At 38.8% G+C, this 26960-nt stretch overlaps 1 protein-coding gene across 7 annotated transcripts in view; it reads right to left on the minus strand.

Moving 5' to 3' along the window:
• DNAI7 (dynein axonemal intermediate chain 7) overlaps positions 1-26960 on the minus strand; it is a 93974-nt gene that overhangs the window by 19854 nt on the left and 47160 nt on the right. For 5 of the 7 annotated variants that reach the window (XM_054526304.2, XM_024256076.3, XM_054526303.2 and 2 more), the window contains 2 exons: positions 18208-18311; positions 15581-15893 (listed from right to left, as the gene is read on the minus strand). In XM_054526304.2, coding sequence (XP_054382279.1) covers positions 15581-15893; positions 18208-18311 — 417 coding nt within the window. 7 annotated transcript variants of the gene reach the window in all.

Here is a 26960-nt window from a genome sequence, read left to right on the forward strand (position 1 = left end):
ACATTGTACTGCTTGATTCCAGAAGTTCAGAACATAACCTGCACATGAACATGTACATGGCAGCTGTGTCTGACTTTCCTCTGAACTCCAGGTTCACATTTGCCTCCCTGTCATTTCCACTTGCATCCCCCAAACTTACCCAAACAGAACTCTTTGTTTCACAGCCACTCTCAACTGTTTCACTCTATTCTTGTTCATCTCTGTAAACTGTACCACCATATGCCGCATTTCTCAAAATAAAAACTCAGTAAGATATATTTTACCTCCAAAACATCTCCCAAACATATTCATCTTTCTATAACTCTTACTGCAACCTCTGTCCGAACCACCATGACTTCTTATTACTTAACAGTACTATTTAACTAGATACTGTGCTTTTATTCCGGCCCCTCACAATTCGTTCTCTATACAGTAGCCAGAATAACCTTTCAGGGCCGTACATCACATCATGTCACACTCCTACTTACCATCCTCTAATGGCTCCCCACTGCATTTACAATCAAAGCCTAAATTCTCACTCTTGCCTGCAAAGCCTGACTTTATCTGGCTTCTGCCTCCCTTTCCAACTTTATTACACACCACTTTGCTTCTTGCCCATCACACATCTGTCGCTGGCCTTCCTTCTCACTTCTGTTTTATGACTTCTGCAATAATTGTGCCTGAAGACTATTTTTACCTTCATTATTTTATAGCTGATTCCTTCTTGTCATCTGGGTCTCGGCTAAATAATACCCCATCAAACAGGCCTTCCCTAACTACCCACTGTAAAGTCACTCCCAGTTTAATCCTGTTTAATTTGGTGCATGAATGATTACTATATGGTATTTTCTACTTTTTCTTATTTATTGTTGATTTCTCCTAACTTGTATGTAAATTATGAGAGAAGGAGCCTTATTTGTCCTTTGGCCATCCTCCCCTAAGGGCCAGAATGGTGCCTACCACATAGAGGTAGGCATATGATAAATATTCAGTAAGTGAGTAAGGAAATGAGAACAACTCCCAGGGTATGACCTGGAAATGCACTGAAAACATACATTTGTGGCAAGTTAAAGGTTGTTGAATGTTAGGGAGCTCTGATGCTAGGTTTTTTATATAACCTATTCCCATGGATTTTTAATTTATCCATGATCACAAAACATCCCAAATTACTAAGGCTATTTCATGTCTCCATACTTTTCCCTCTGACCAGAATAACTTCCTTTCCTTCCTATCTAAACTTCTCCATGCTACACCAAAAGATTCAGCTCATGTTACCTCATGAGAGAAGACTTCCAATCTGTTCATTTGTTTTTATTTTGATCTTTTTTTTTTTTTTGAGATGGAGTTTCACTCTTATTGCCCAGGCTGGAGTGCAATGGCGTGATCTCGGCTCACTGCAACCTCCGCCTCCCAGATTCAAGTGATTCTCCTGCCTCAGCCTCCTGAGTGGCTGGGATTACAGGCACCCGCCACCACACCTGGCTAATTTTGTATTTTTAGTAGAGATGGGGTTTCTTCATGTTCGTCAGGCTGGTCTCAAACTCCCGACCTCAGGTAATCCCCCTGCCTCGGCCTCCCAAAGTGCTGGGATTATAGGCATGAGCCACCAAGCCCAGCCTATTTTGATCTCTTAACCCCCATGTAGAATCTCCCTCATTGCACATACTAAAATATATGGTAACTGTTACTCTTCTAATCCACAAGACTGTTAGCTCATTAAAAACAAGATCATGTTGAATCCCTTATCAATAGCAGGTATTTAGTAAATGTATGACAAATAACATATACATTACATATATAAAATATTTATGTTAAATCCTGTATATGTTTGCTTAAACTATCTTAAAGCCAGAGACTACTTTAACTTTTAAAAGTTCAAAGACCCACATACTATAATGCATGCCCCTTAGATCACTAATGTAGTTCTGAAGGTAATTCTCATTAGAAAAAAAAATTCTCACAAATGTGCTACACTTAAATTAGGCTTTTCTAAAAAGTTTGCATGATATAGTAATTGAGAAGACAGTATTACCCAATACCTATAATATTATTAGTATTAAACATTTAAATGAACTAAAATGTGGTATTAAGAGCCCTCTAGTGGCAAACTTCTGGCTGCACTCATGAAAAAGAAAACAATGTGTACATCTAATGTAAGAGATTTAATTTTTTAAATGACCAAAATACTAAATACTTGTTATTTGTGATTATCTAATGTATCAACCATAACTCATATGTTGGGGGCCATAATTGCCTGCATTATTATATCATATTTGCCTTGCATCAGTCTCTAAAGTCATTATAAGGATATAAAAAATGTAAGATTTATAATAAAATATGCCCACCTAAAATTGTGAGGTAAGCAGTTTACCCCCAACCAAAAAAAAAAAAAAAAGGTGGAAAAATAGAGAATTTCTTTCTCTAAATCCAAAACATAGTTAAGTTTGCCTACTGATCTTACGTGTAGTCCCTAATTTATACACATACACACAAAAGTTGAGTATCATGAATTTCTATGGCAGTTTAAAACATTTAGAATACATTTTGTCACACACACAAATTGTGTTATCAATGAAATTTTGGGTTATGTTAGTTCTCCTGTAGCCGTGATTATATAGGAATACAAACTTAACTTTACACTGTCTGTAAATATCGCTTCAAACGCACGCTGAGTTCCAACTGGAATGGGAGGAGCACACCTTTCCTAAGGCTGAAGTAGTGACAGCAAGAGTCTTCCTATCACCACATACTATGCCGGATCACTAAAGGTGTGGAGGATCAGAACTGCAGAGGACAGAGTCCCAAGAATCGCCAGTGACCAGCTTGCAGAATCCGTAAAGGTAGCAGAAGTGATCTCCAGCACACCCAACTGTAATGAAGCGATCTTAAGTATCTCTCAAAAGGCAGGATAACTTTGAGGAGGATAGTGGTTGAATTCCCCAATTTATGAAGGCTGTTCACAACAAAACAGACTCAAGTCAGGACCTGCTTTTCATCACTTAACATCCATTCATTCACTTCTTCCTTCTTTCATTCAATAAACATTCATTGAGCCCTTATCATGAGCTCTATGCTCTCTGCTTAAATATGAAGTCTACCAAGAAATTCTTGCCCTCAAGATCATAATTTAGTGTTTAAGGCAAGAATTATAATAATTAAACAGAATGACAAGAGCATGGGGAGAGACATCTAATTTAATCTGAGGAGATGGAGGATTCTCTGGAGGTAAAATTTAAGGTAAGTCTTGAATGAAGACAAGTAGAAGTTAGGTACAGGGATTAGTGTGATGGGAGGAAGGGAATTTCACCTCAGCACAGAGGCTTATCATGAACTTTCTCCCTTTAAAGCCAAAATGGGAAATACATTGTTTCATTTCTTGTGAGGAAAGTATTGCGTGTTCAGTACTTATTTATTGAAAATTCAAATAATACAATAGAGTATAGAGAGTAAAAAAATCACTGATAATATACCACCATCCCATCCTTCTCACGTTCTTTCCCCCACCACCAAAAGATAGCCACTCTTTGGTAAAGAGGCCTCTAGATTTTTTCTGTGCATTCAAAAAAACAGAATCATATTGATAATAGAGTTTTAACTTTAAAAAAAATTTAACAATACAGCCTAGGGATCTTTCTATAGAAAAGTATATAAAATCTGTGTCATTTTAAATGATAAAATATCCAAATACCCAAACAAACTACTGTTGTTTGGATATTTTACAATTATTTTAATTTGTGGACTGTTTTTGCTACTATAAAAAAACTTCAATGAACATCTTGGCACAATCATTTTTATTTATTTTGTTCTATTATTTTCTAATAATAAATTACTATAAGTGAAATCACTAATCATAGGCATGTTTACACGGTGCCAAATAAGGACTGTACAGATTTACACTTCATAACAGTATGTGAAGACGCCTGCCTGCTCAATCTGATAGGAAAACAAATGACATTTTTTTTTCTAATTTGATTACTTATTTGGTTCAGTACATTTTTGTAATTTTGTTGGCTAGTTGTATTTCTTTTCTCGGCTGCCTGCTCATGTCCTTTGCTTAATTTTATATTAAGAAATTGTCTTCTCACTGATGTGTACAAATTCTTTATATTAGGGTATAACCCTTTGTCATGTATGTTGAAATATTTTTCTTAGTCTGTTATTTGCTTTTCAGCTTTGTTTATAATGAGGTTTATGGGGCTACACAAATATTTGAATCCAATCTCTTTTTCATTCATGCTTTTGGTTTTGATGCACTGATAAGTAAGAAAGGTCTTCTTAGTAAAGATAATAAAATAAGTTTCCTATATTCTCTTCAAATACTTTCATTATTTTTATAATTTTTGAATAGTTCAGTTTGTTTTTATATTAAAACTATGTGATTTTTTTTTTTTTTTTTAGTCTTTAGGGTAAAGTGAGAATCAAAATTTATTTTAAATCTTAGTCAACTGCCCCAGCACCAATTATTATTTCAAACTCATCCTGTCCATTCTCGACTTCTAGAGTTTCTTTTATATAGATATTACACTCCTATTTCTATCCATCATCTCTCATTCTTTTCCCCTAACAAATCTCATCAAATTATCTCTGTCTTCCTCTTTTGAGCTGCTGATTGTCTTTACAAATCTAGTGATTTTTGCTCCCTGCAGTCTACTCACACTTATAAAAGGCGGTTTACATTGTTCAGGATCCGTGGCAAGTATAAGCCCATCTGACAAGTAGTTTTGCGTTGGGGGATTCTTCGCTCTAGGCAGTCACCCACCACCCTTCCCCCTTCAGCACAGAAGATGGCTTCCCCCTCCTGCCCTGGCACACCTCACCAATACTATGCGGTTCTTCTGCTTCTGTGGAAATCATGCATACTTCAGCATTATTCATATTAGCGTTTTCAGAATGCTGTGGGGTTTTCAGCAGAAGGATAGAGCACAGATACATAAGCATAAGCGTCTACACATGTGTCTGTTGGGTGGTGGTGAGATATGTTCCTGGAAATGAGGGTGCTGAGTCAATGTTACTCTCACTTTCTAGGCAATCACCTGTCCCTTTCTAAATCCCATGGATATAAATCCTCCAGCCAGGTTCCTGTATCTACCATTCACACAATTCTTACCATTCACAGACTTTGGACAAGTTTTCATTGCCATTTATAAAGTAAAATTATTTCTGCCATATCACTAATTGCCTGCTGATCTTTATTTGAGGTTTCTTGGACTATGTATTTGTTTTGTTTTTATTTTTATTTTTAAGACAGGGTCCCGCTCTCTTGCCTAGGCTTGAGTGCAGTGGCATGACCACTGCTCACTGCAGCCTCGACCTCCTGGGCTCAGGCAATCCTCTCACCTCAGGGTTCCTAGTAACTTGAACTATAGGCACGTGCCACCACATCCAGCTACTTTTTTTGATTTTTAGTACAGACGAGGTCTTGCTATGTTGCTCAGGCTGGTCTTGAACTCCTGAGCCCAAAGGATCTTCTTGTTTAGGCCTTGAGCCACTGCACCCAGCCTAGACTATGTATTTGAACATAGCCTCAAATTTGATAAAATGTGCATCTTACCATTCATTACATTCATTATAATGGTTTTCCTTGGAGTACTTTTTTTTTTTTTTTTTTTTTGAGACAGAGTCTCACTCTGTCGCCCAGGCTAGAGTGCAGTGGCGCAATCTCGGCTCGTTGCAACCTCTGCCTCCCAGGTTCAAGCGATTCTCGTGCCTCAGCCTCCCGAGCAGTTGGGATTACAGGCACATGCCACCATGCCCAGCTAATTTTTGTATTTTTAATACAGACACTGTTTCACCATGTTGGCCAGGCTGATCTCAAACTCCTGACCTCAGGTGACCCTCCTGCCTCAGCCTCCCAAAGTGCTGGGATTACAGGCATGAGCCACTGCACCCGGCCTCTTTGGTGTACTTTGTGGCACTTTCAACATCATCGTTTGCATATCTTTATTCATCATTATAACCTAAAATGATTCAATGTAACATTAAATAATAACAAAAACTGGATGTAGTTGAACTCATTGGTAAGGGCCATTCAAACTAAGAAAAGCTTAGCTCGGTACTTTCAGGCCCACTAGCTGTCTACAGTAATTGATGACAAATATTGAGAAGAAGATATAAATTTACTATTCAGTCAGTATTGTAGTGGATTCATATGCTTATATATATAATATAAAAGTATTGCCAGACTTGCAGGAAAAATGGCAGATACGAGGCAGGACTAACTTGAAGCTCCCACTTGGACAGACAGAACAGTGTATGGAGACTCACATCATGAACTTTTGCTCCAAGAACTACTGCGGGAACACACCAGGAAAACTGAAATAATTCACAGACTCTGAAAGAAGCACTTGCCACTGCAAACTCCATGAGACAGCCAAAATACTGTGAGTGTCCAAAGTGTGAGGGGGGATAATCCGCCTCCAAACACATCCTCACTGGGGAACCTGAAAATCCAGATCATGGGAGAAGGATTTAACCTTACCTAGAACTGAAATGGATTTAGAAAGCCGAATGAAATATAAAAGTAGAAGAAGCAGTGGGAAGAGCCCTGTAGGCGCTCCTGGTCTACAGGGAAGCCATTTCTGACTTTATCTCACCGGGGTCCTTGGGGAGAGCTGCCAGTGGAACTGGGGAAGGACCACAGGGAGAAGGAAAATTCCAGCTGAACTCTGCAATAATTTCCACCAAGCACAAATTTTCCTGGGCAGGATCTGGGAGCAGGGGATGGGGCAGTGGGAAATGGGAAGTACAGACACAAGCACAGAAGACACAGAGCGCAGCAGGGAAGGCAGGGCAGCAAAAGCCCTGTTTGCCTTCTTAGCAGGGAGGCTGGTAGCCTGGGGCAAGATCTCAGCCCTACTCATTGGTTGCCTGGATATAAACTCAGCGCTGTTGGTGGTGCATGGTGGGAGTGAGACTGGCCTTGATGGATGTGTAGGAGCTGGGTGATGCCCATCACTGCTGACTTTCCCCCACCTCTCTGGCGGCCTGTATGACACAGCAGAGGCAGCCATAATCCCCCTGGGAGCATAATTCCACTGGCCTGAGAAGCATACCCCCATTCCCCATAGCAGCCACAGCAACCCCTGCCCAAGCAGAGTCAGAGCCCAGACATGCCTATACCTGCCTCCACCTGACCGTCTTTCTTTACCTACCCTGATAGCCAAAGGCAAAAGACATAATCTCTTGGGAGCTCTATGGCCCCATCCATCACCTGAGAAACCTGAATACTTATCCAGGTTACCTTAGGGCAAGCTTGTATCCTCCCACACTACCGCAGCTGATGCCCACTTGAAAGCGCCACCTCCTGGCTGGAGGCCAACGAACAGCCAGCATTTGAGAAAACCAGTGCCCTAAACAAAACTACAACCAAGAACCCTCACAGAGTCCACTTCATTCCCCTGCTACTAGAGCAGGTTCTGGTATCCACAGTTGAGAGCCCTGAAGATGAATCACATCACAGGACTCTTTGCAGACACTCCGCAGTACCAACCTGGAGCGCAGTAACTCCACTGGGTGGCTAGACCCAGAAAAGTAATAATAATAACTGCAGTCTGGCTCTCAGGAAGCCTCATCTGTAGAGGAAGGGGGAGAGCACATCAAGGGATCACCCCGTGGGACAAACGAATCTGAAAAGCAGCCCTTGAGCCCCAGATCTTTCCTCTCATATAGTCTACCCAAATGAGTAGGAACCAGAAAAACAATTCTGGTAATGTGAAAAGGCAAGGTTCTTTAACCCCCCAAAAGATCCCTCTAGCTCACCAGCAGTAGATCCAAACCAAGAAAAAATCTCTGAATTGCCACAAAAAGAATTCAGAAGGCCGATTATTAGGCTACTCAAGGAGTCATCAGAGAAAGGTGAAAACCAACTTAAAGAAATTGTAAAAATGATACAGGCGATGGATAAAAAAATCTCCAGAGAAATAGACAGCATAAAAAAAAAACAATCACAACTTCGGGAAAAGAAAGACACACTTAGAGAAATGCAAAATACACTGGAAAGTTTTCAACAATGGAACTAAACAAATAGAAGAAAGAACTTCAAAGCTTGAAGACAAGGCTTTTGAATTAACCCAATCCAACAAAGACAAAGAAAAAAGAATTTTAAAAAATGAACAAAGCCTCCAAGAAGTCTGGATTATGTAAACAACCAAATCAAAGAATAACTGGTGTTCCCAAGGAAGAAGAGAAATCTAAAAGCTCAGAAAATATATTTGAAAGAATAATCAAGGAAAACTTCCCTGGTTTTTGCCAGAAATCTAGATATCCAAATACAAGAAGCTCAAATAATGCCTGGGAAATTTATCATAAAAAGATAATCACCTAGGCACACAGTCATCAGGTTATCTAAAGTCAAGACAAAGGAAAAAGTCTTAAGAAATGTGAGGCGAAAGTACCAGGTAACATATAAAGGAAAATCTATCAGATTAAAAGCGGATTTCTCAGCAGAAACCCTACATGCTAGAAGGGATTGGGGTCCTATCTTTAGCCTCTTTAAACAAAATAATTATCAGCCAAGAATTTTGTATCAAGCAAAACTAAGCTTCATAAATGAAGGAAAGATAAAGTCTTTTTCAGACAAACAAATGCTAAGAGAATTTACCACTACCAAGTAAGCACTACAAGAATTGCTGAAAGGAGTTATAAATCTTGAAACAAAACCTCAAAATATACCAAAATAGAACCTCCTTAAAGCATAAATCTCACAGGGCCTATAAAACAATAACACAACGTAAAAACAAAACAAAACAAACAAAAAAATAATATATTTAGGCAATAACTAGCACAATGAATAGAATAGTACCTCACATCTCAATACTAATATTGGATGTAAATGACCTAAATGCTCCACTTAAAAGATACAGAACCACAGAATGGATAAGAATTCACCAACCAAGAACCTCTTGTCTCCAAGAGACTCACCTAACACATAAAGAGTCACATAAACTTAAAGTAAAGAGGTGGAAAAAGATATTCCATGCAAATGGACACCAAAAGCAAGCAGGAGTAGCTATTCTTATATCAGATAAAACAGACTATAAACAACAGTAGTTTAAAAAGACAAAGAGGGACACTACATAATGATAAAAGGTCTAGTCCAACAGGAAAATATTACAGTCCTAAATATATATGCACCTAACACTGGAGTTCCCAAATTTATAAAACAATTACTACTAGACCTAAGAAATGAGACAGATGGCAACACAATAATAGTGAGGGACTTCAATACTCCACTGACAGCACTGGACAGGTCATCAAGACAGAAAATGGAAAAAAAAAAACCAATTAAACTATACCTTAGAACAAATGGACTTAACAGATATTTACACAACACTCTACTCAACCACTGCAGAATATACATTCTATTATTCATCAGCTCAAGGAACATTATCCAAGATATACCATATGAGAGGCCACAAAACAAGTCTCAATAAATATAAGAAAATCGGGCCAGGCACAATGGCTCACACCTGTAATCCCAGCAGTTTTGGAGGCCAAGATGGGTGGATCACCTTAGATCAGGAGTTGGAGACCAGCCGGGCCAAATGGTGAAACTCTGTCTCTACTAAAAATACAAAAAATAGCTGGGCATGGTGGCATTTGCCCGTAATCCCAGCTACCCAGGAGGCTGAAGCAGGAGAATCACTGGAACCCACGAGGCAGAGGCTGCAGTGAGCCGAGATCACACCACTGCACTGCAGCCCGGCAACAGAGTAAGACTCGGTCTCAAATAAATAAATAAATTTAAGAAAATCAAAATTATATTCACTATTCTCTCAGATGACAGGGAATAAAATTGGAAATCAACTTCAAAAGGAACCATCAAAACCAGGCAAATACATGAAAATTAAATAATCTGCTCCTAAACAATCATTGGGTCAACAATAAAATCAAGATGGAAATTTAAAAATGCTTTGAACTGAACAATAATAGTGACAAAACCTATCAAAACCTCTGGGATACAGCAAAAGTGATGCTAAGAGGAAAATTCATGGTATTAAATACCTAAATCAAAAACTCTGAAAGAGCACAAATAGATAATCTGAAGACACACCTCAAGGAACTAGAGAAAAAAGAACCAAACCCAAACCAAGCAGAAGAAAAGAAATAGCTAAGATCAGAGCAGAACTAAATGAAATTGAAACAAAAAAAATACAAAAGATAAATGAAATAAAAATCTGGTTTTTTGAAAAGATAAACAAAACTCACAGACCATTAGCGAGATTAACCAAGAAAAGAAGAGAGAAGATTCAAATAAACTCAATTAGAAACAAAATGAGAGATACTACAACTGATAGCACAGAAATACAAAGATCATTCAAGGCTACTATGAACACCTTTATGCACACAAACCAGAAAACTTAAAGGAGATGAATAGATTCCTAGAAATATACAACTCTCCCAGATTAAAACAGAAATAAACAGAAGCTCTGAACAGATCAATGGCAAGCAGCAAGACTGAAATGGTAATTTAAAAAAATTGCCAATAAAAAAAAAGTCCAGAACCAGATGGATTCACAGCTGAATTCTATCAGGCATTCAAAGAAAAATTGGTACCAATCCTACTGACACTATTCCAAAAGTTAGAGAAAGAGGGAATCCTTCCTAAATCATTCCATGGAGCCAGTATCACCCTAATACCAAAACCAGGAAAGGGTATAAAAAGAAAGGAAACTACAGACCAATACCCCTGATGAACATAGATGCAAAAATCCTCAACAAAATATTAGCTAACTGAATCCAACAGCATATCAAAAAGATAATTCATGTAGCCATAAAAAAGGATGAGTTCATATCCTTTGCAGGGACATGGATGAAGCTGGAAACCATCATTCTCAGCAAACTAACACAAGAACAGAAAACCAAACACTGCATCTTCTCACTCATAAGTGGGAGTTGAACGATGAGAACACATGGACACAGGGAGGGAAACATCACACACTGGGGCCTGTCGGGGGATGGGGGGATAGGGGAAGGACAGCATTAGGAGAAATACCTAATGTAGATGACAGGTTGATGGGTGCAGCAAACCACCATGGCACATGTATACCTATGTAACAAACCTGCACGTTCTGCACATGTATCCCAGAACTTAAAGTATATAATAATAAATAAATTTTTTAAAAAAGATAATTCACCATGATCAAGTGGGTTTCATACCATGGATGCAGGAACGGTTTAACATGTGGAAGTCAATAAATGTGATATACCACATAGAATTAAAAACAAAGCATCTGACAAAATCCAGCATCTCTTCATGATTACAACTCTCAGCAAAATCAGCATAGAAGGGAAATGCCTTAAGCTAATAAAAGCCATCTATGACAAACCCACAGCCAACATTATACTGAATAGGGAAACATTGAAAGCATTACCCTGAGAACTGGAACAAGACAAGGATGCCCACTTTCACCACTTCTATTCAACATAGTACTGGAAGTCCTGGCCAGAGCAATCAGACAAGAAAAAAAAACGAAGGGCATCCAAATCAGTAAAGAGGAATTCAAACTCTCATTGTTTGCTGATGATATGACTGTACACCTAGAAAACCCTAAAGACTCATCCTAAAGGCTCCTAGATATGATAAATGAATTGAGTAAAGTTTCAGCATACAAAATCATGTACACAAATCAGTAGCACTGCTATACACCAACAGTGACCAAGCTGAGAGTCATATCAAGAACTCAGCCCCTTTTACAGTAGTTGCAAAAATAAATAAATAAATAAAATACTTAGGAATATACCTAACCAAGGAGCTGAAAGACCTCTACAAGGAAAACTACAAAACACTACTGAAAGAAATCACGGATCTCACAAACAAATGGAAATACATCCCATGCTCATGGATGGGTAGAATCATATTGTGAAAATGACCATACTGCTAAAAGCAATCCACAAATTCAATGCAATTCCCATCAAAATACCATCATCATTCTTCACTGAACTAGAAAAAAAATCCTAAAATTCATATGAAACCAAAAAAGAGCCCACATAGCCAAACCAAGACTAAGCAAAAAGAACAAATCTGGAGGTATTGCATTACCTGACTTCAAACTATACTATTAAGCTATAGTCACCAAAACAGCATGGAACTGATATAAAAACAGGCATATAGACCAATGGAACAGAATAGAGAACCTGGAAATAAAGGCAAATACTTACAGTCAACTGATCTTTGACAAAGCAAACAAAAACATAAAGTGGGGGAAAGGATACCCGATTCAACAAACGGTGCTGGAATAATGGGCAAGCCATGTATAGAAGGATGAAACTGAATCCTCACCTCTCACCTTATATAAAAATCAACTCAAAATGAATCAAAGACTTAAATCTAAGACCTGAAACCACAAAAATTGTAGAAAATAACATTGGAACAACCCTTCTAGACATTGGCTTAGGCAAAGACTTCATGAAAAAGAGCCCAAAAGCAAATGCAAAAACAACAATGATAAATAGATGATACCTAAACTAAAAAGTTTCTGCATAGCAAAAGAAATAATCAGCAGAGTGAACAGACAACCCACAGAGTGGGAGAAAATCTTCACAAACTATGCATCTAACAAAGATTATTAGATGCAGAATATCCACAATCTATAAGGAACTCAAACAAATCAGCAAGAAAATAATAATCTCATCAAAAAGTGAGCTAAGGACCTGAACAGACAATTCTCAAAAGAAGATATACAAATCACCAAGAAACATAAGAAAAAATGCTCAACATTACTAATTATTAAGGAAATCCAAATCAAAACCACAATGTGATACTACCTCACTCCTGCAAAAATGGCCATAATTGGCACAGTGCGATGGCTCATGCCTGTTATCGCAGCACTTTGGGAGGCCAAGGCAGGTGGACCATGAGGTCAGGAGATCGAGACCATCCTGGCTAACATGGTGAAACCCTGTATCTACTAAAAATACAAAAAATTAGCCAGGTGTGGTGGTACGTGCCTGTAATCCCAGCTACTCAGGAGTTTGAGGCAAGAGAATTGCTTGAACCTGGGAGGCGGAGGTTGCAGTGAGCTGAGATCATGCCACTGCTCTCCAGCCTGAGTGGCAGAGTGAGATTGTCTCAAAAAAAGAAAAAAAAATGCCATAATTTAAAAATAAAAAAAAAATAGATGTTTGAGTGGATGTGGTGAAAGGAGAACACTTTTACACTGATGGTGGGAATATAAACTAATACATTCCTGAAAAAACTAAAAGTAGACCTACCATTTGATCCAGCAATCCCAGTACTGGGTATCTGCCCAGAGGAAAATAAGTCATATGAAAAGGACACTTGCACATGCATGTTTATAGCAGGACAATTTGCAACTGCAAAAACATGGAACCAGCCCAAATGCCCAGCAATCAACAAGTGGATAAAGAAAATGAGGTATATGTGTACCATGGAATACCACTAAGCCATAAAAAAGAACGAAATAATGGCACTTGCAGCAACCTGGATGGAACTGGAGACCATTATTGTAAGTGAAGTAACCCAGGAATAGAAAACCAAACATCACATGTTCTCACTTATAAGTGGGAGCTAAGCTATGAGGATGCAAATGCATAAGAATGATACAATGGACTTTGGGGACTCAAGGGAAGGGTGGGAGGGGGATGAGGGATAAAAGACTACACAATGGGTACAGTGTCCACTGCTCAGGTAATGGGTGCATCAAAATCTTAGAAATCACCACTAAAGAACTTATCCATGTAACCAAACGCCACCTGTTCCCCAAAAACCTTTTGACATTAAAAAAAAACAAATAAAACTACTGCCAAAATTAACAGAACTATAATGAATTATTACTATATGAAGCCACTCTTAGATGCATAAGAACAAACTGCTTTAGCCATGTAAATGCAAGTAATAGTTCAAATTATATGGTTTCAAATTATTATTTCACAATTTTAAAATCAGTAATGTGAAATTCTTATGTAAAATACTTTTAGGTTGTTTTCAGGAATTTAAAATCACAAATCCTCCCTAATTTTAAGTTAATGGGGTTTAATTTTGTATTTTACTCTATATTGAAACAATGTTAAGTCCAAGACCTATTTACCCATTCTTTGTTTCCCCCTTGGAAATGAGTTTGTCATATCTAATCACATCTTATTAGCTAAAGTAAGTCACATGGTCATGCCTAGCTTCAACGTGGGAAGGAGTATAATCCTTCCATATTCCAGGAAAGGGAAGAGAACCGCAAATACTATTGTCTCTAGTAAAGCTTCTAAACTACCTGAGAGTTCAAATGAAATTTTTATTTTAAAAACTATCTTATTGCCCCCAAAAATTTAAACAAAAACGACAAATTTTTAAAGAGGAACAAATCACTCGTTTCCCACCTCTCTAAAATATCAGCTATGCACAGATTTCTGGGTTCTCATTTCCTTATGCCTTTAAAATTTTCACGTGCTTGTCATTAGTCTAAATACAATTTTTTTACACTTAGCATTATGTCATATCCATTTTTCTACATTGCTACAGAGTCTTCACAATTTTTTTTTTTTTTTTTTTTGAGATGAAGTCTCACTCTGTCACCCAGGCTGGAGTGCAATGGCACGATCTCGGCTCACTGCAACCTCTGCCTCCCGGGTTGAAGCAATTATCTTGTCTCAGCCTCCCAAGTAGCTGGGATTACAGGTATACACCACCACACCCGGCTAATTTTCTGTATTTTTAGTACAGACAGGGTTTCACCATGTTGGCCAGGCTGGTCTCGAACTCCTGACCTCAAACTGCTGGGATTAGAGGCATGAGCCACAATGCCCGGCCTATAATTTTTGATACCGGTGTAATATTTTAAATTGAATCCTTAATAAATCACGTGTTCTTAGAGTATCTAATAATTCCCATTCTGATTTTTAATTTGTATGCAATCTAATCCTTAATCCTTTCCTGTGTTTGAAGAAAATAAATCAATAAACCAATACATTTCATGTCTCAAGCACTTGTCAGAAAACTTGAGATTTTTTGGTCCCTCATAACATGCAAATAGGCTATTAAACAAAGAATCTGCTTAGCTCTGAGAAAGTATTACTAAATTCTTGAGACATTTTTTTCTAACATAAATAAGTAGCTTGACAATCTTGCCAACAGAAAAAAGAGAAGCAGCTAACTAAAGGAATATGATTATTAAATTGGTCAAAAGCTATATCTAAAGATGTCAAATTTTCAGAGAAGAGGGTAATATTTTAAGAAAATTAATTTTTACTTTGTAAAATTATTTCTTACAGAACCAAAAACTGAGGAAGTAACAGGGTAATATAAGATTATTTACTGCAAGTTTCCATTTAATGGCAAGTTCCCTTGAATTTGAAATATATAATAAATATACAAAAATAAAATGGCATCAAAGCTGCCCAGTTGTGTACCTAATATAAAAATAAGCAATTCCTGTGCTGAACTCTAGGATGTTGAAGCCAGTGGCTCAACTATTAACTGACTATTAATGGAAGGCAAGAAAAAGATACACATTAAAAATTGAGGCACTGGCAAGAAAGTGGCTCCCAGACAATTTCTAGTTGTTTAGGAAAAATCTTGAGAATACTTTAAGGGAATCTAATAACACATGTTGCATGAATAAAAAAATGTGTATATTTAAATGTGTCCTACCATTTTCACTTCAATATCACCTTGCTCCACCTCAACTTTTATTTCTTCCTCCTGAATTAAGTGAGACCCTCTTTCTTGTTGCTTGGACTCTTCTTCGACCTCTTTGCTGATTGCTTTTTCTACATTCTTAACATCATCTTTGACAAGCTCAGTTACTGCAGAAGTGTGTTCTTTTGACGGTGTTGAAACAGGGTGCAGGGCAGAAACATGATCATAGTGGGTATGCAGGAGTCGTACAGCAATGTCACTTGTTGCTAATATCCTTGGAATCTCAAATCCAATTTGTGTTTCAGAGAATCTAACACTTCTGTGCCTGTTAATAATTACAACAAAAAAGATGAGACCCTAGGAAACTCTAGATCTGTGTCAAACTTACACCTAAGCAGTATTTCTCTTCACTTTAATTTTGCTCCAATTTTGAGTCTGATCATATGTGCTTTCTTTGCAGCATTTGGACCCAGTTGCTGATGCTATCCTTCTCAAAACAGTTTATTGGGATCCACAACCCCACAGTCTTCTCCATCTCTGGAAGTTCCTTCTGTCTCCTCTATATGGCCTTCTTCCCAACCATCCCTTCAATGTTGATATTACTCAGTGCTCCATCCTAAGCCCTCTTTCTCCTCTCCCTCAACACATACTCTCTGGATATTGCTACTTCTGTGGCCTCAATTACTATCTATACTATCAGAGGTTTGTAATATGAGCTTTATTTTTCCTAGGGTTGGGTAGGAGTATGACACATCTCTGAATGGACTTTAAGAGGTTCAAAAATGCCCTTCCACAAGTGCAAGCATCTGTAATTACTTGACATTCGGAAGAATCTATGACTCCCGTAGAGTGAAGAACCATTGGCCTATATGTTGATGACTCCTCAAAATATACTACACCTCAGATTTTTCTCAATGCCTTCAGCCAGTTGCACTTTGGTATCTTATAAGTACTTCAAACTCAGCCAGTTCAGCACCGAATTCATCATCCTTACAACCCCCACCCCAATCATCATCAAAGTGAAACTTGTTCTGCCTGCACTATTCCTTATCTCGTAAAAGACACCACCTAATTCTCTTCTTAAACCTGGGTAGTGAGTACAGAGTTATTCATTTTATTTTTATTCTTTTAAAACTATACAGAGTTATTTCCTTAACTTTTCTGTACTTGACATATTTTACAATGAGAAAGGTTACTATATTGTCTCTGATTACATGTAAACCAAAAAGCTAGTTTTTTTGTTTTTCATAGCAAATGGAAGGAACTCAGGAAATATTTTGTTCTTCCCTTTTACTAAATATCAAAAATAAAGTCCAATTTTTTTTAAATGTCACATGGCTAGTCTTTTCAGAGGTAGGACCAGAACCTAGGCCTCCTAATTTTTATTCTGGTAATTTTTCTCTAAAACTCACTGCTATACTAATGCAAGTAACTTAAAATGTTTAAAGATCAAGCAGCAACCAAGCGATCATGAATTTGCCATCATCACTGTGATTCCTCAGAAAGATGTCTCTTTGTTGAAAACTATTGGGGAAATAGCACTTAAATGTCCAAGAAATACACATATGAAAACCTATTATTTTTTGCCGGGCGCAGTGGCTCACGCCTGTAATCCCAGCACTTTGGGAGGCCGAGATGCGTGGATCACCTGAGGTCGGGAGTTTGAGACCAGCCTAACATGGAGAAACCACGTCTCTACTAAAAATACAAAATTAGCCAGGTGTGGTGGCGCATGCCTGTAATCCCAGCTACTCAGGAGGCTGAGGCAGGAGAATCACTTGAACACAGGAGGCAGAGGTTGCAGTGAGCCAAGATTGCCAACACTCCAGCCTGGCAACAAGAGCCAAACTCTGTCTCAACAAAAAAAGAAAAGAAAACCTATTATTTTTAACAGTTCACAAAGATACATTTAAAAAAAAATCCAGATTGCCATATAGAAAGTACCTATTAGCCAGGCGCAGTGGCTCACGCCTGTAATCCCAGCACTTTCGAAGGCTGAGGCAGGCTGATCACTTGAGGCCAGGAGTTTCAGACCAACCTGACCAACATGGTGAAACCCCATCTCTACTAAAAATACAAAAAAAATTAGCCAGGTGTGGTGGCGCGCACCTGTAATCCCAGCTACTCAGGAGGCTGAGGCACAAAGAATCGCTTGAACCTAGGAGGCAAAGGCTGTAGTGAGCCGAGATCACACCACTGCACTCCAGCCTGGACGACAGAGCAAGACTGTGTCTCAAAAAAAAAAAAAGAAAAAGAAAGTACCTACCACTTCTACTTTTTTGGAGGGCAGAGGAGTTAAACAGGTAAAGAGAAGAGGAAGACCTGGTATTTAATGAGTGTATATCTGTAATAAATACTATGCTATAACTATGCTCTAACACATGCACTAATGTTTAATCTTCAATCCAATCCTATTAAGTAACACAATCATCATTTTACTGATGATATACTGAAGCTCAACAAAGTAACTTGTGTAAGAAAATGGCGGGTTTCTGATTCAACCCTTAGTGGGCTAACTTCCTGAAATGGGCTTTTCCAAACACACCATGCTGCTATGCAATAGGCATCTGTCTGGCAATCATGATGTGGCTCAATGATTTTCTTTCCACCTACAGGGAAAGTATTACCCACAAGGGTACCTTGGATTCTTCTTGAGGTTTGCCCACACATACAGAGTAACATTTTCATCTTTAATGACTTTTTCCATATTTCCACTGTCCAGATCTGCCAAAGTACTAGCTTGCTGTAAGAGAAAATGAAAACATTATAAAGGGCCACAGGCCTCATAAATTATACAACTTAGATAACTTACTTTATCACTTATGTGTTGGATTCCCTTTATTAATCACCTAAGAGAGTAACCTGGGTAAAAATAAGGTTCGATCAACATGACAAAGAATTGTTTAAAAAAATTCTCTAAAGAATGCAAACGGGAATAGGAACAGCTCTGGTCTACAGCTCCCAGCATGAGCGATGCAGAAGACGGGTGATTTCTGCATTTCCAACTGAGGTACCGCGTTCATCTCACTGGGGAGTGCCAGACAGTAGGTGCAGGACAGTGGGTGCAGCGCACCGTGCACGAGCCGAAGCAGGGCGAGGCATCGCCTCACCCAGGAAGTGCAAGGGGTCAGGAAATTCCCTTTCCTAGTCAAAGAAAGCGGTGACAGACAGTACCTGGAAAATTGGGTCACTCCCACCCTAATACTGCGCTTTTCCAATGGGCTTAAAAAAACGGCACACCAGGAGATTATATCCTGCACCTTGCTTGGAGGGTCCTATGCCCACGGAGACTCGCTCATTGCTAGCACAGCAGCCCGAGATCAAACTGCAAGGCGGCAGCGAGGCTGGGGGAGGGGTGCCCGCCATTGCCGAGTTAGTTGTTTGATTAGGTAAACAAAGCGGCTGGGAAGCTCGAACTGGGTGGAGCCCACCACAGCTCAAGGAGGCCTGCCTGCCTCTGTAGGCTCCACCTCTGGGGGCAGGGCACAGACAAACAAAAAGACAGCAGTAATTTCTGCAGACTTAAATGTCCCTCTCTGACAGCTTTGAAGAGAGTAGTGGTTCTCCCAGCACGCAGCTTGAGATCTGAGAACGGGCAGACTGCCTCCTCAAGTGGGTCCCTGACCCCTGAGTAGCCTAACTAGGAGGTACCCCCCAGTAGGGGCAGACTGACACCTCACACGGCCGGGTACTCCTCTGAGACAAAACTTCCAGAGGAACGATCAGGCAGCAGCATTTGTGGTTCACCAATATCCACTGTTCTGCAGCCACCACTGCTGATACCCAGGCAAACAGGGTCTGGAGTGGACCTCTAGCAAACTCCATCAGACCTGCAGCTGAGGGTCCTGTCTGTTAGAAGGAAAACTAACAAACAGAAAGGACATCCATACCAAAAACCCATTTGTACGTCACCATCATCAAAGACCAAAGGTAGATAAAACCACAAAGATGGGAAAAAAACAGAGCAGAAAAACTGGAAACTCTAAAAATCAGAGCGCCTCTCCTCCTCCAAAGGAACACAGCTCCTCACCAGCAATGGAACAAAGCTGGACGGAGAATGATTTTGACAAGTTGAGAGAAGAAGGCTTCAGATGATCAAACTACTCCAAGCTAAAGGAGGAAATTCGAACCAATGGCAAAGAAGTTAAAAGCTTTGAAAAAAAATTAGACGAATGGATAACTAGAATAACCAATGCAGAGAAGTCCTTAAAGGACCTGATGGAGCTGAAAACCACAGCATGAGAACTACGTGACGAATGCACAAGCCTCAGTAGCCGATGCAATCAATTGGAAGAAAGGGTATCAGTCATGGAAGACGAAATGAATGAAATGAAGTGAGAAGAGAAGTTTAGAGAAAAAAGAATAAAAAGAAACGAACAAAGCCTCCAAGAAATATGGGACTATGTGAAAAGACCAAATCTACATCTGATTGGTGTACCTGAAAGTGACAGGGAGAATGGAACCAAGTTGGAAAACACTCTGCAGGATATTATCCAGGAGAACTTCCCCAGTCTAGCAAGGCAGGCCAACATTCAAATTCAGGAAATACAGAGAACGCCACAAACATACTCCTCGAGGAGAGCAACTCCAAGACACATAATTGTGAGATTCACCAAAGTTGAAATGAAGGAAAAAATGTTAAAGGCAGCCAGAGAGAAAGGTCGGGTTACCCACAAAGGGAAGTGCATCAGACTAACAGCTGATCTCTCGGCAGAAACACTGCAAGCCAGAAGAGAGTGGGGACCAATATTCAACATTCTTAAAGAAAAGAATTTTCAACCCAGAATCTCATATCCAGCCAAACTAAGCTTCCTTCATAAGTGAAGGAGAAATAAAATACTTTACAGACAAGTAAATGCTGAGAGATTTTGTCACCACCAGGCCTGCCCTAAAAGAGCTCCTGAAGGAAGCACTAAACATGGAAAGGAACAACCAGTACCAGCCACTGCAAAAACATGCCAAATTGTAAAGATCATCAAAGCTAGGAAGAAATTGCATCAACTAACGAGCAAAATAACCAGCTAACATCGTAATGATAGGATCAAATTCTATCAAATTATTACGTTATTATGTTATTCTATGAAATAACAATATTAACCGTAAATGTAAATGGGCTAAACGCTCCAATTAAAAGACACAGACTGGCAAATTGAATAAAGAGTCAAGACCCATCAGTGTGCTGTATTCAGGAAACCCATCTCACATGCAGAGACACACACAGGCTCAAAATAAAGGGATGGAGGAAGATCTACCAAGCAAATGGAAAACAAAAAAAGGCAGGGGTTGCAATCCTAGTCTCTGATAAAACAGACTTTAAACCAACAAAGATCAAAAGAGACAAAGAAGGCCATTACATAATGGTAAAGGGATCAATTCAACAAGAAGAGCTAACTATCCTAAATATATATGCACCCAATACAGGAGCACCCAGATTCATAAAGCAAGTCCTGAGTGACCTACAAAGAGACTTAGACTCCCACACAATAATAATGGGAGACTTTAACACCCCACTGTCAACATTAGACAGATCAACGAGACAGAAAGTTAACAAGGATACCCAGGAATTGAACTCAGCTCTGCACCAAGCGGACTTAATAGACATCTACAGAACTCTCCAACCCAAATCAACAGAATATACATTCTTTTCAGCACCACACCACACCTACTCCAAAATTGACCACATAGTTGGAAGTAAAGCACTCCTCAGCAAAAGTAAAAGAACAGAAATTACGACAAACTGTCTCTCAGACCGCAGTGCAATCAAACTAGAACTCAGGATTAAGAAACTCACTCAAAACTGCTCAACTACATGGAAAATGAACAACCTGCTCCTGAATGACTACTGGGTAAATAATGAAATGAAGGCAGAAATAAAGATGTTCTTTGAAACCAACGAGAACAAAGACACAACATACCAGAATCTCTGGGACACATTCAAAGCAGTGTGTAGAGGGAAATTTATAGCACTAAATGCCCACAAGAGAAAGCAAGAAAGATCTAAAATTGACACCCTAACATCACAATTAAAAGAACTAGAAAAGCAAGAGCTAACACATTCAAAAGCTAGCAGAAGGCAAGAAATAACTAAGATCAGAGCAGAACTGAAGGAAATAGAGACACAAAAAATCCTTCAAAAACTTAATGAATCCAGGAGCTCTGGTTTTTTAAAAAGATCAACAAAATTGATAGATCGCTAGCAAGACTAATAAAGAGGAAAAGAGAGAAGAACCAAATAGATGCAATAAAAAATGATAAAGGGGATATCACCACCGATCCCACAGAAATACAAACTACCATCAGAGAATAACTATAAACACCTCTACGCAAATAAACTAGAAAATCTAGAAGAAATGGATAAATTCCTCGACACATACATCCTCCCAAGACTAAACCAGGAAGCAGTTGAATCTCTGAATAGACCAATAACAGGCTCTGAAATTGAGGCAATAATCAATAGCTTACCAACCAAAAAAAGTCCAGGACCAGACGGATTCACAGCCAAATTCTAACAGAGGTACAAAGAGGAGCTGGTACCATTCCTTCTGAAACTATTCCAATCAATAGAAAAAGAGGGAATCCTCCCTAACTCATTTTATGAGGCCAGCATCATCCTGATACCAAAGCCAGGCAGAGACACAACCAAAAAAGAGAATTTTAGACCAATATCCTTGATGAACATCGATGCAAAAATCTTCAATAAAATACTGGCAAACCGAATCCAGCAGCACATCAAAAAGCTTATCCACCATGATCAAGTGGGCTTCATCCCTGGGATGCAAGGCTGGTTCAACATATGCAAATCAATAAATATAATCCAGCATATAAACAGAACCAAAGACAAAAACTGCATGATTATCTCAATAGATGCCGAAAAGGCCTTTGACAAAATTCAGCAACACTTCATGCTAAAAACTCTCCATAAATTAGGTGTTGATGGGACGTATCTCAAAATAATAAGAGCTATCTATGACAAACCCACAGCCAATATCATACTGAATGGGCAAAAACTGGAAGCATTCCCTTTGAAAACGGGCACAAGACAGGGATACCCTCTCTCACCACTCCTATTCAACATAGTGTTGGAAGTTCTGGCCAGGGCAATCAGGCAGGAGAAGGAAATAAACGGTATTCAGTTAGGAAAAGAGGAAGTCAAATTGTCCCTGTTTGCAGATGACATGATTGTGTATCTAGAAAACCCCGTCTCAGCCCAAAATCTCCTTAAGCTGATAAGCAACTTCAGCAAAGTCTCAGGATACAAAATCAATGTACAAAAATCACAAGCATTCTTATACACCAATAACAGACAAACAGAGAGCCAAATCATGAGTGAACTCCCATTTACAATTGCTTCAAAGAGAAAAAAATACCTAGGAATCCAACTTACAAGGGATGTGAAGGACCTCTTCAAGGAGAACTACAAACCACTGCTCAATGAAATAAAAGAGGATACAAACAAATGGAAGAACATTCCATGCTCATGGGTAGGAAGAATCAATATCGTGAAAATGGCCATATTGCCCAAGGTAATTTACAGATTCAATGCCATCCCCGTCAAGCTACCAATGACTTTCTTCACAGAATTGGAAAAAACTACTTTAAAGTTCATATGGAACCAAAAAGAGCCCGCATCACCAAGTCAATCCTAAGCCAAAAGAACAAAGCTGGAGGCATCACGCTACCTGACTTCAAACTATATTACAAGGCTACAGTAACCAAAACAGCATGGTACTGGTACCAAAACAGAGATATAGACCAATGGAACAGAACAGAGCCCTCAGAAATAATGTCACATATCTACAACTATCTGATCTTTGACAAACCTGAGAAAAACAAGCAATGGGGAAAGGATTCCCTATTTAATAAATGGTGCTGGGAAAACTGGCTAGCCATATGTAGAAAGCTGAAACTGGATCCCTTCCTTACACCTTATACAAAAATTAATTCAAGATGGATTAAAGACTTACATGTTAGACCTAAAACCATAAAAACCCTAGAAGAAAACCTAGGCAATACCATTCAGGACACAGGCATGGGCAAGGACTCCATGTCTAAAACACCAAAAGCAATGGCAACAAAAGCCAAAATTGACAAATGGGATCTAATTCAACTAAAGAGCTTCTGCACAGCAAAAGAAACTACCATCAGAGTGAACAGGCAACCTACAGAATGGGAGAAAATTTTTGCAACCTACTCATCTGACAAAGAGCTAATATCCAGAATCTACAATGAACTCAAACAAATTTACAATAAAAAAACAAACAACCCCATCAAAAAGTGGGTGAAGGATATGAACAGACACTTCTCAAAAGAAGACATTTATGCAGCCAAAAAACACATGAAAAAATGTTCATCATCACTGGCCATCAGAGAAATGCAAATCAAAACTACAATAAGATACCATCTCACAGCAGTCAGAATGGCGATTAATAAAAAGTCAGGAAACAACAGGTGCTGGAGAGGATGTGGAGAAATAGGAACACTTTTACACTGTTGGTGGGACTGTAAACTAGTTCAACCATTGTGGAAGTCAGTGTGGCGATTCCTCAGGGATCTAGAACTAGAAATACCATTTGACCCAGCCTTCCCATTACTGGGTATATACCCAAAGGATTATAAATCATGCTGCTATAAAGACACATGCACACGTATGTTTATAGCGGCAATATTCACAATAGCAAAGACTTGGAACCAACCTAAATGTCCAACAACGATAGACTGGATTAAGAAAATGTGGCACATATACACCATGGAATACTATGCAGCCATAAAAAATGATTTCATATCCTTTGTAGGGACATGGATGAAACTGGAAACCATCATTCTCAGCAAACTATCGCAAGGACAAAAAATCAAACACCGCATGTTCTCACTCATAGGTGGGAATTGAACAATGAGAACACATGGACACAGGAAGGGGAACATCACACACTGGGAAATGTTGTGGGGTGGGGGGAGGGGGGAGGGATAGCATTAGGAGATATACCTAATGCTAAATGATGAGTTAATGGGTGCAGCACACCAATATGGCACACATATACATATGTAACAAACCTGCACGTTGTGCACATGTACCCAAAAACTTAAAGTATAATAATAAAAAAAAAAAAAGAATGCAAACATATTTACTTACTTAAATATGCATCTCCTTTTTCCGTTCATTTTCTCCTAAGGTGTCTAAGAATTAAAGTTGCTCTTAGGTTGGGTGAGGTGGCTCATACCTGTAATCTGAACACTTTGGTAGGCCAAGTCGTAAGGATCATTTGAGCCCAGCAGTTCAAGAAAAGCCTGGGCAACATAATAAGACCCTCCATCTCTACAAAAAATTAGCTGGGTGTGGTGGTGTGCACCTGTAGTCCCAGCTACTTGGTTGCTGGGAGGATCCTAGGTGGAAGGATTGCTTGAGTCTGGGAGGTTAAGGCTGCAGTAAGCCATGATTGCACCATGCACTCTAGCCTGGGTGACAGAGCGACACTGGGTCTCAGAAAAGTGAAAAATAAAGTTGCTTCTACATTTCTGGGTAGCACCTGTGGATTACTATGTTACCTTTCTCAGTCATAACATCAGAATCATGACTTTTCATTTTAACTATACACATGCTGCTTTATCTGTATCTTATTATAATGTAGACTACTCTACTGCAAAAGTTAACGTATCTCCAAACACATCAAGTTTAGAAAGCAAAATATCTAGCTTATAAAATCCAGATAAGTCATGTTTTCACTAGTCTAATACTTAATATCCAATATTAACCATAAAATTCAAGTATGTTCTTAAGAATTTTAAAATAAAAACTAACACAGTTTGATGCCTATTGCTCAAGAAATCAGCTGTCATAAAGTGTTTGAATAAGTCAATATGTGGTTGCTAGAATGTAAAAACTTTAAAATGTTGAAGATTATATTTATTATTAATTTTTTTAAGTGTGATTATTCCTGCACACTTTTTGTTTTCTGAAACTGTAACTTTTTGAAGTGTTCAGGACAATTTTCTTGTAGAACTGTCCCATGTTGTGGATTTCTATTATTGTTTCCTCATGGCATTGTTTAACTTGCTACTCTATCCTCTTTATTTTTGTACACTGGAAGGTCTAGGGCTTTAACTGGATTCAGACCCACCATTTTCAGCAAGGAGGCATCATAGGTTATGCTGTATTCTTCATACTGCATCCTATCAGAAGACATATGATGTTCCACTATTAATGACATGAACTTGATCACTTGCTTAAGGTCCTGACCACCAAATCTCCCCATTGCAAAGTACATTTTCCCCAATCTGAGGTCAAATACTCTGGCAGTAGGAGAATTATGTATTCCTCAACAGCTTTTCACCTAATCACTTAGGTAGCCATTGAGGATCCTTATTAGAAACAGTTATTACACTGGGGATTGAAAAATGGTGATTTCCTAACTGATCACTGCATCCACATTAGATAGATGGCATTCTACTGTAAAGAACTGTTCTTTCTTCACTCCACCTTCCCCCTTTATTTCTGAAGTATCACTATAAACTCGTAAATTTTTATTATTCAATTTGTTATAATTGATTATAATCATTATTCTGATATTCAAATTATTCCAAATTTGATCAGTGGGACTTCTAAGCTAGCCTCTTAGCTAACGGCATCCCTTTCATACAATGCCATTAGTCTCTGAGCGTTTGCTTGCCTTCTAGCACAGTAAGATAATCCAGCCTCATCTTTCACTTTTCCTGCCCCAGAACTGAAATCCCAAATCCTATTTATGGAATAAAAAGAAGTCTAGTTCATGCTGACATTTCCATTTCAAATATAACATTATAGTTTCTTCTTCTTCTCCTTCTTCTTCTATTTTGACTTTTATTTTTTTTGAGACAGAGACTGCCTCTGCTGCCCAGCTTGAAGTGCAGTGGTTCACTGCAGCCCTGACCTCCTGGGCTCAGGCAATGCTCCCACCTCAGGCTCCCAAGTAGCTGGGACAACAGGCAAACCATGCCTGGCTAATATATATATTAGGATGAGGTCTCCTATCCTATCCTTATATATTATTATCCTAAGAATAATAATAATAAGGTTGGTGCAAAAGTAAGTGTGGTTTTTGCCATTCCTTTTAATGGCAAATAGAAATAGTATTCTATTTCCTTAAAAATAAAATGTTTGGCGGGGAGCAGTGGCTCACACATGTAATCCCAGTACTTTGGGAGGCCAAGGAAGAAAGACTGTTTGCCTCCAGAAGTTTGAGACCAGCCTGGGTAACACAGGGAGACCTGATCTTTACTATCTCTAAAAAACAAAACAAAACAAAATAAATTATGTTTAAAAATAAAATATTATCAGTTATTAAATCTGGATAAATATATGTACTTTAAATTATTCTGCTAACTTTTCCATAATCTCTTGATTTTTCAATTTAAAAAA

The sequence above is a fragment of the Pongo abelii genome, chromosome 10 (assembly GCF_028885655.2).
Source record: "Pongo abelii isolate AG06213 chromosome 10, NHGRI_mPonAbe1-v2.0_pri, whole genome shotgun sequence".
Classification (NCBI taxonomy): Eukaryota; Metazoa; Chordata; class Mammalia; order Primates; family Hominidae; genus Pongo; species Pongo abelii.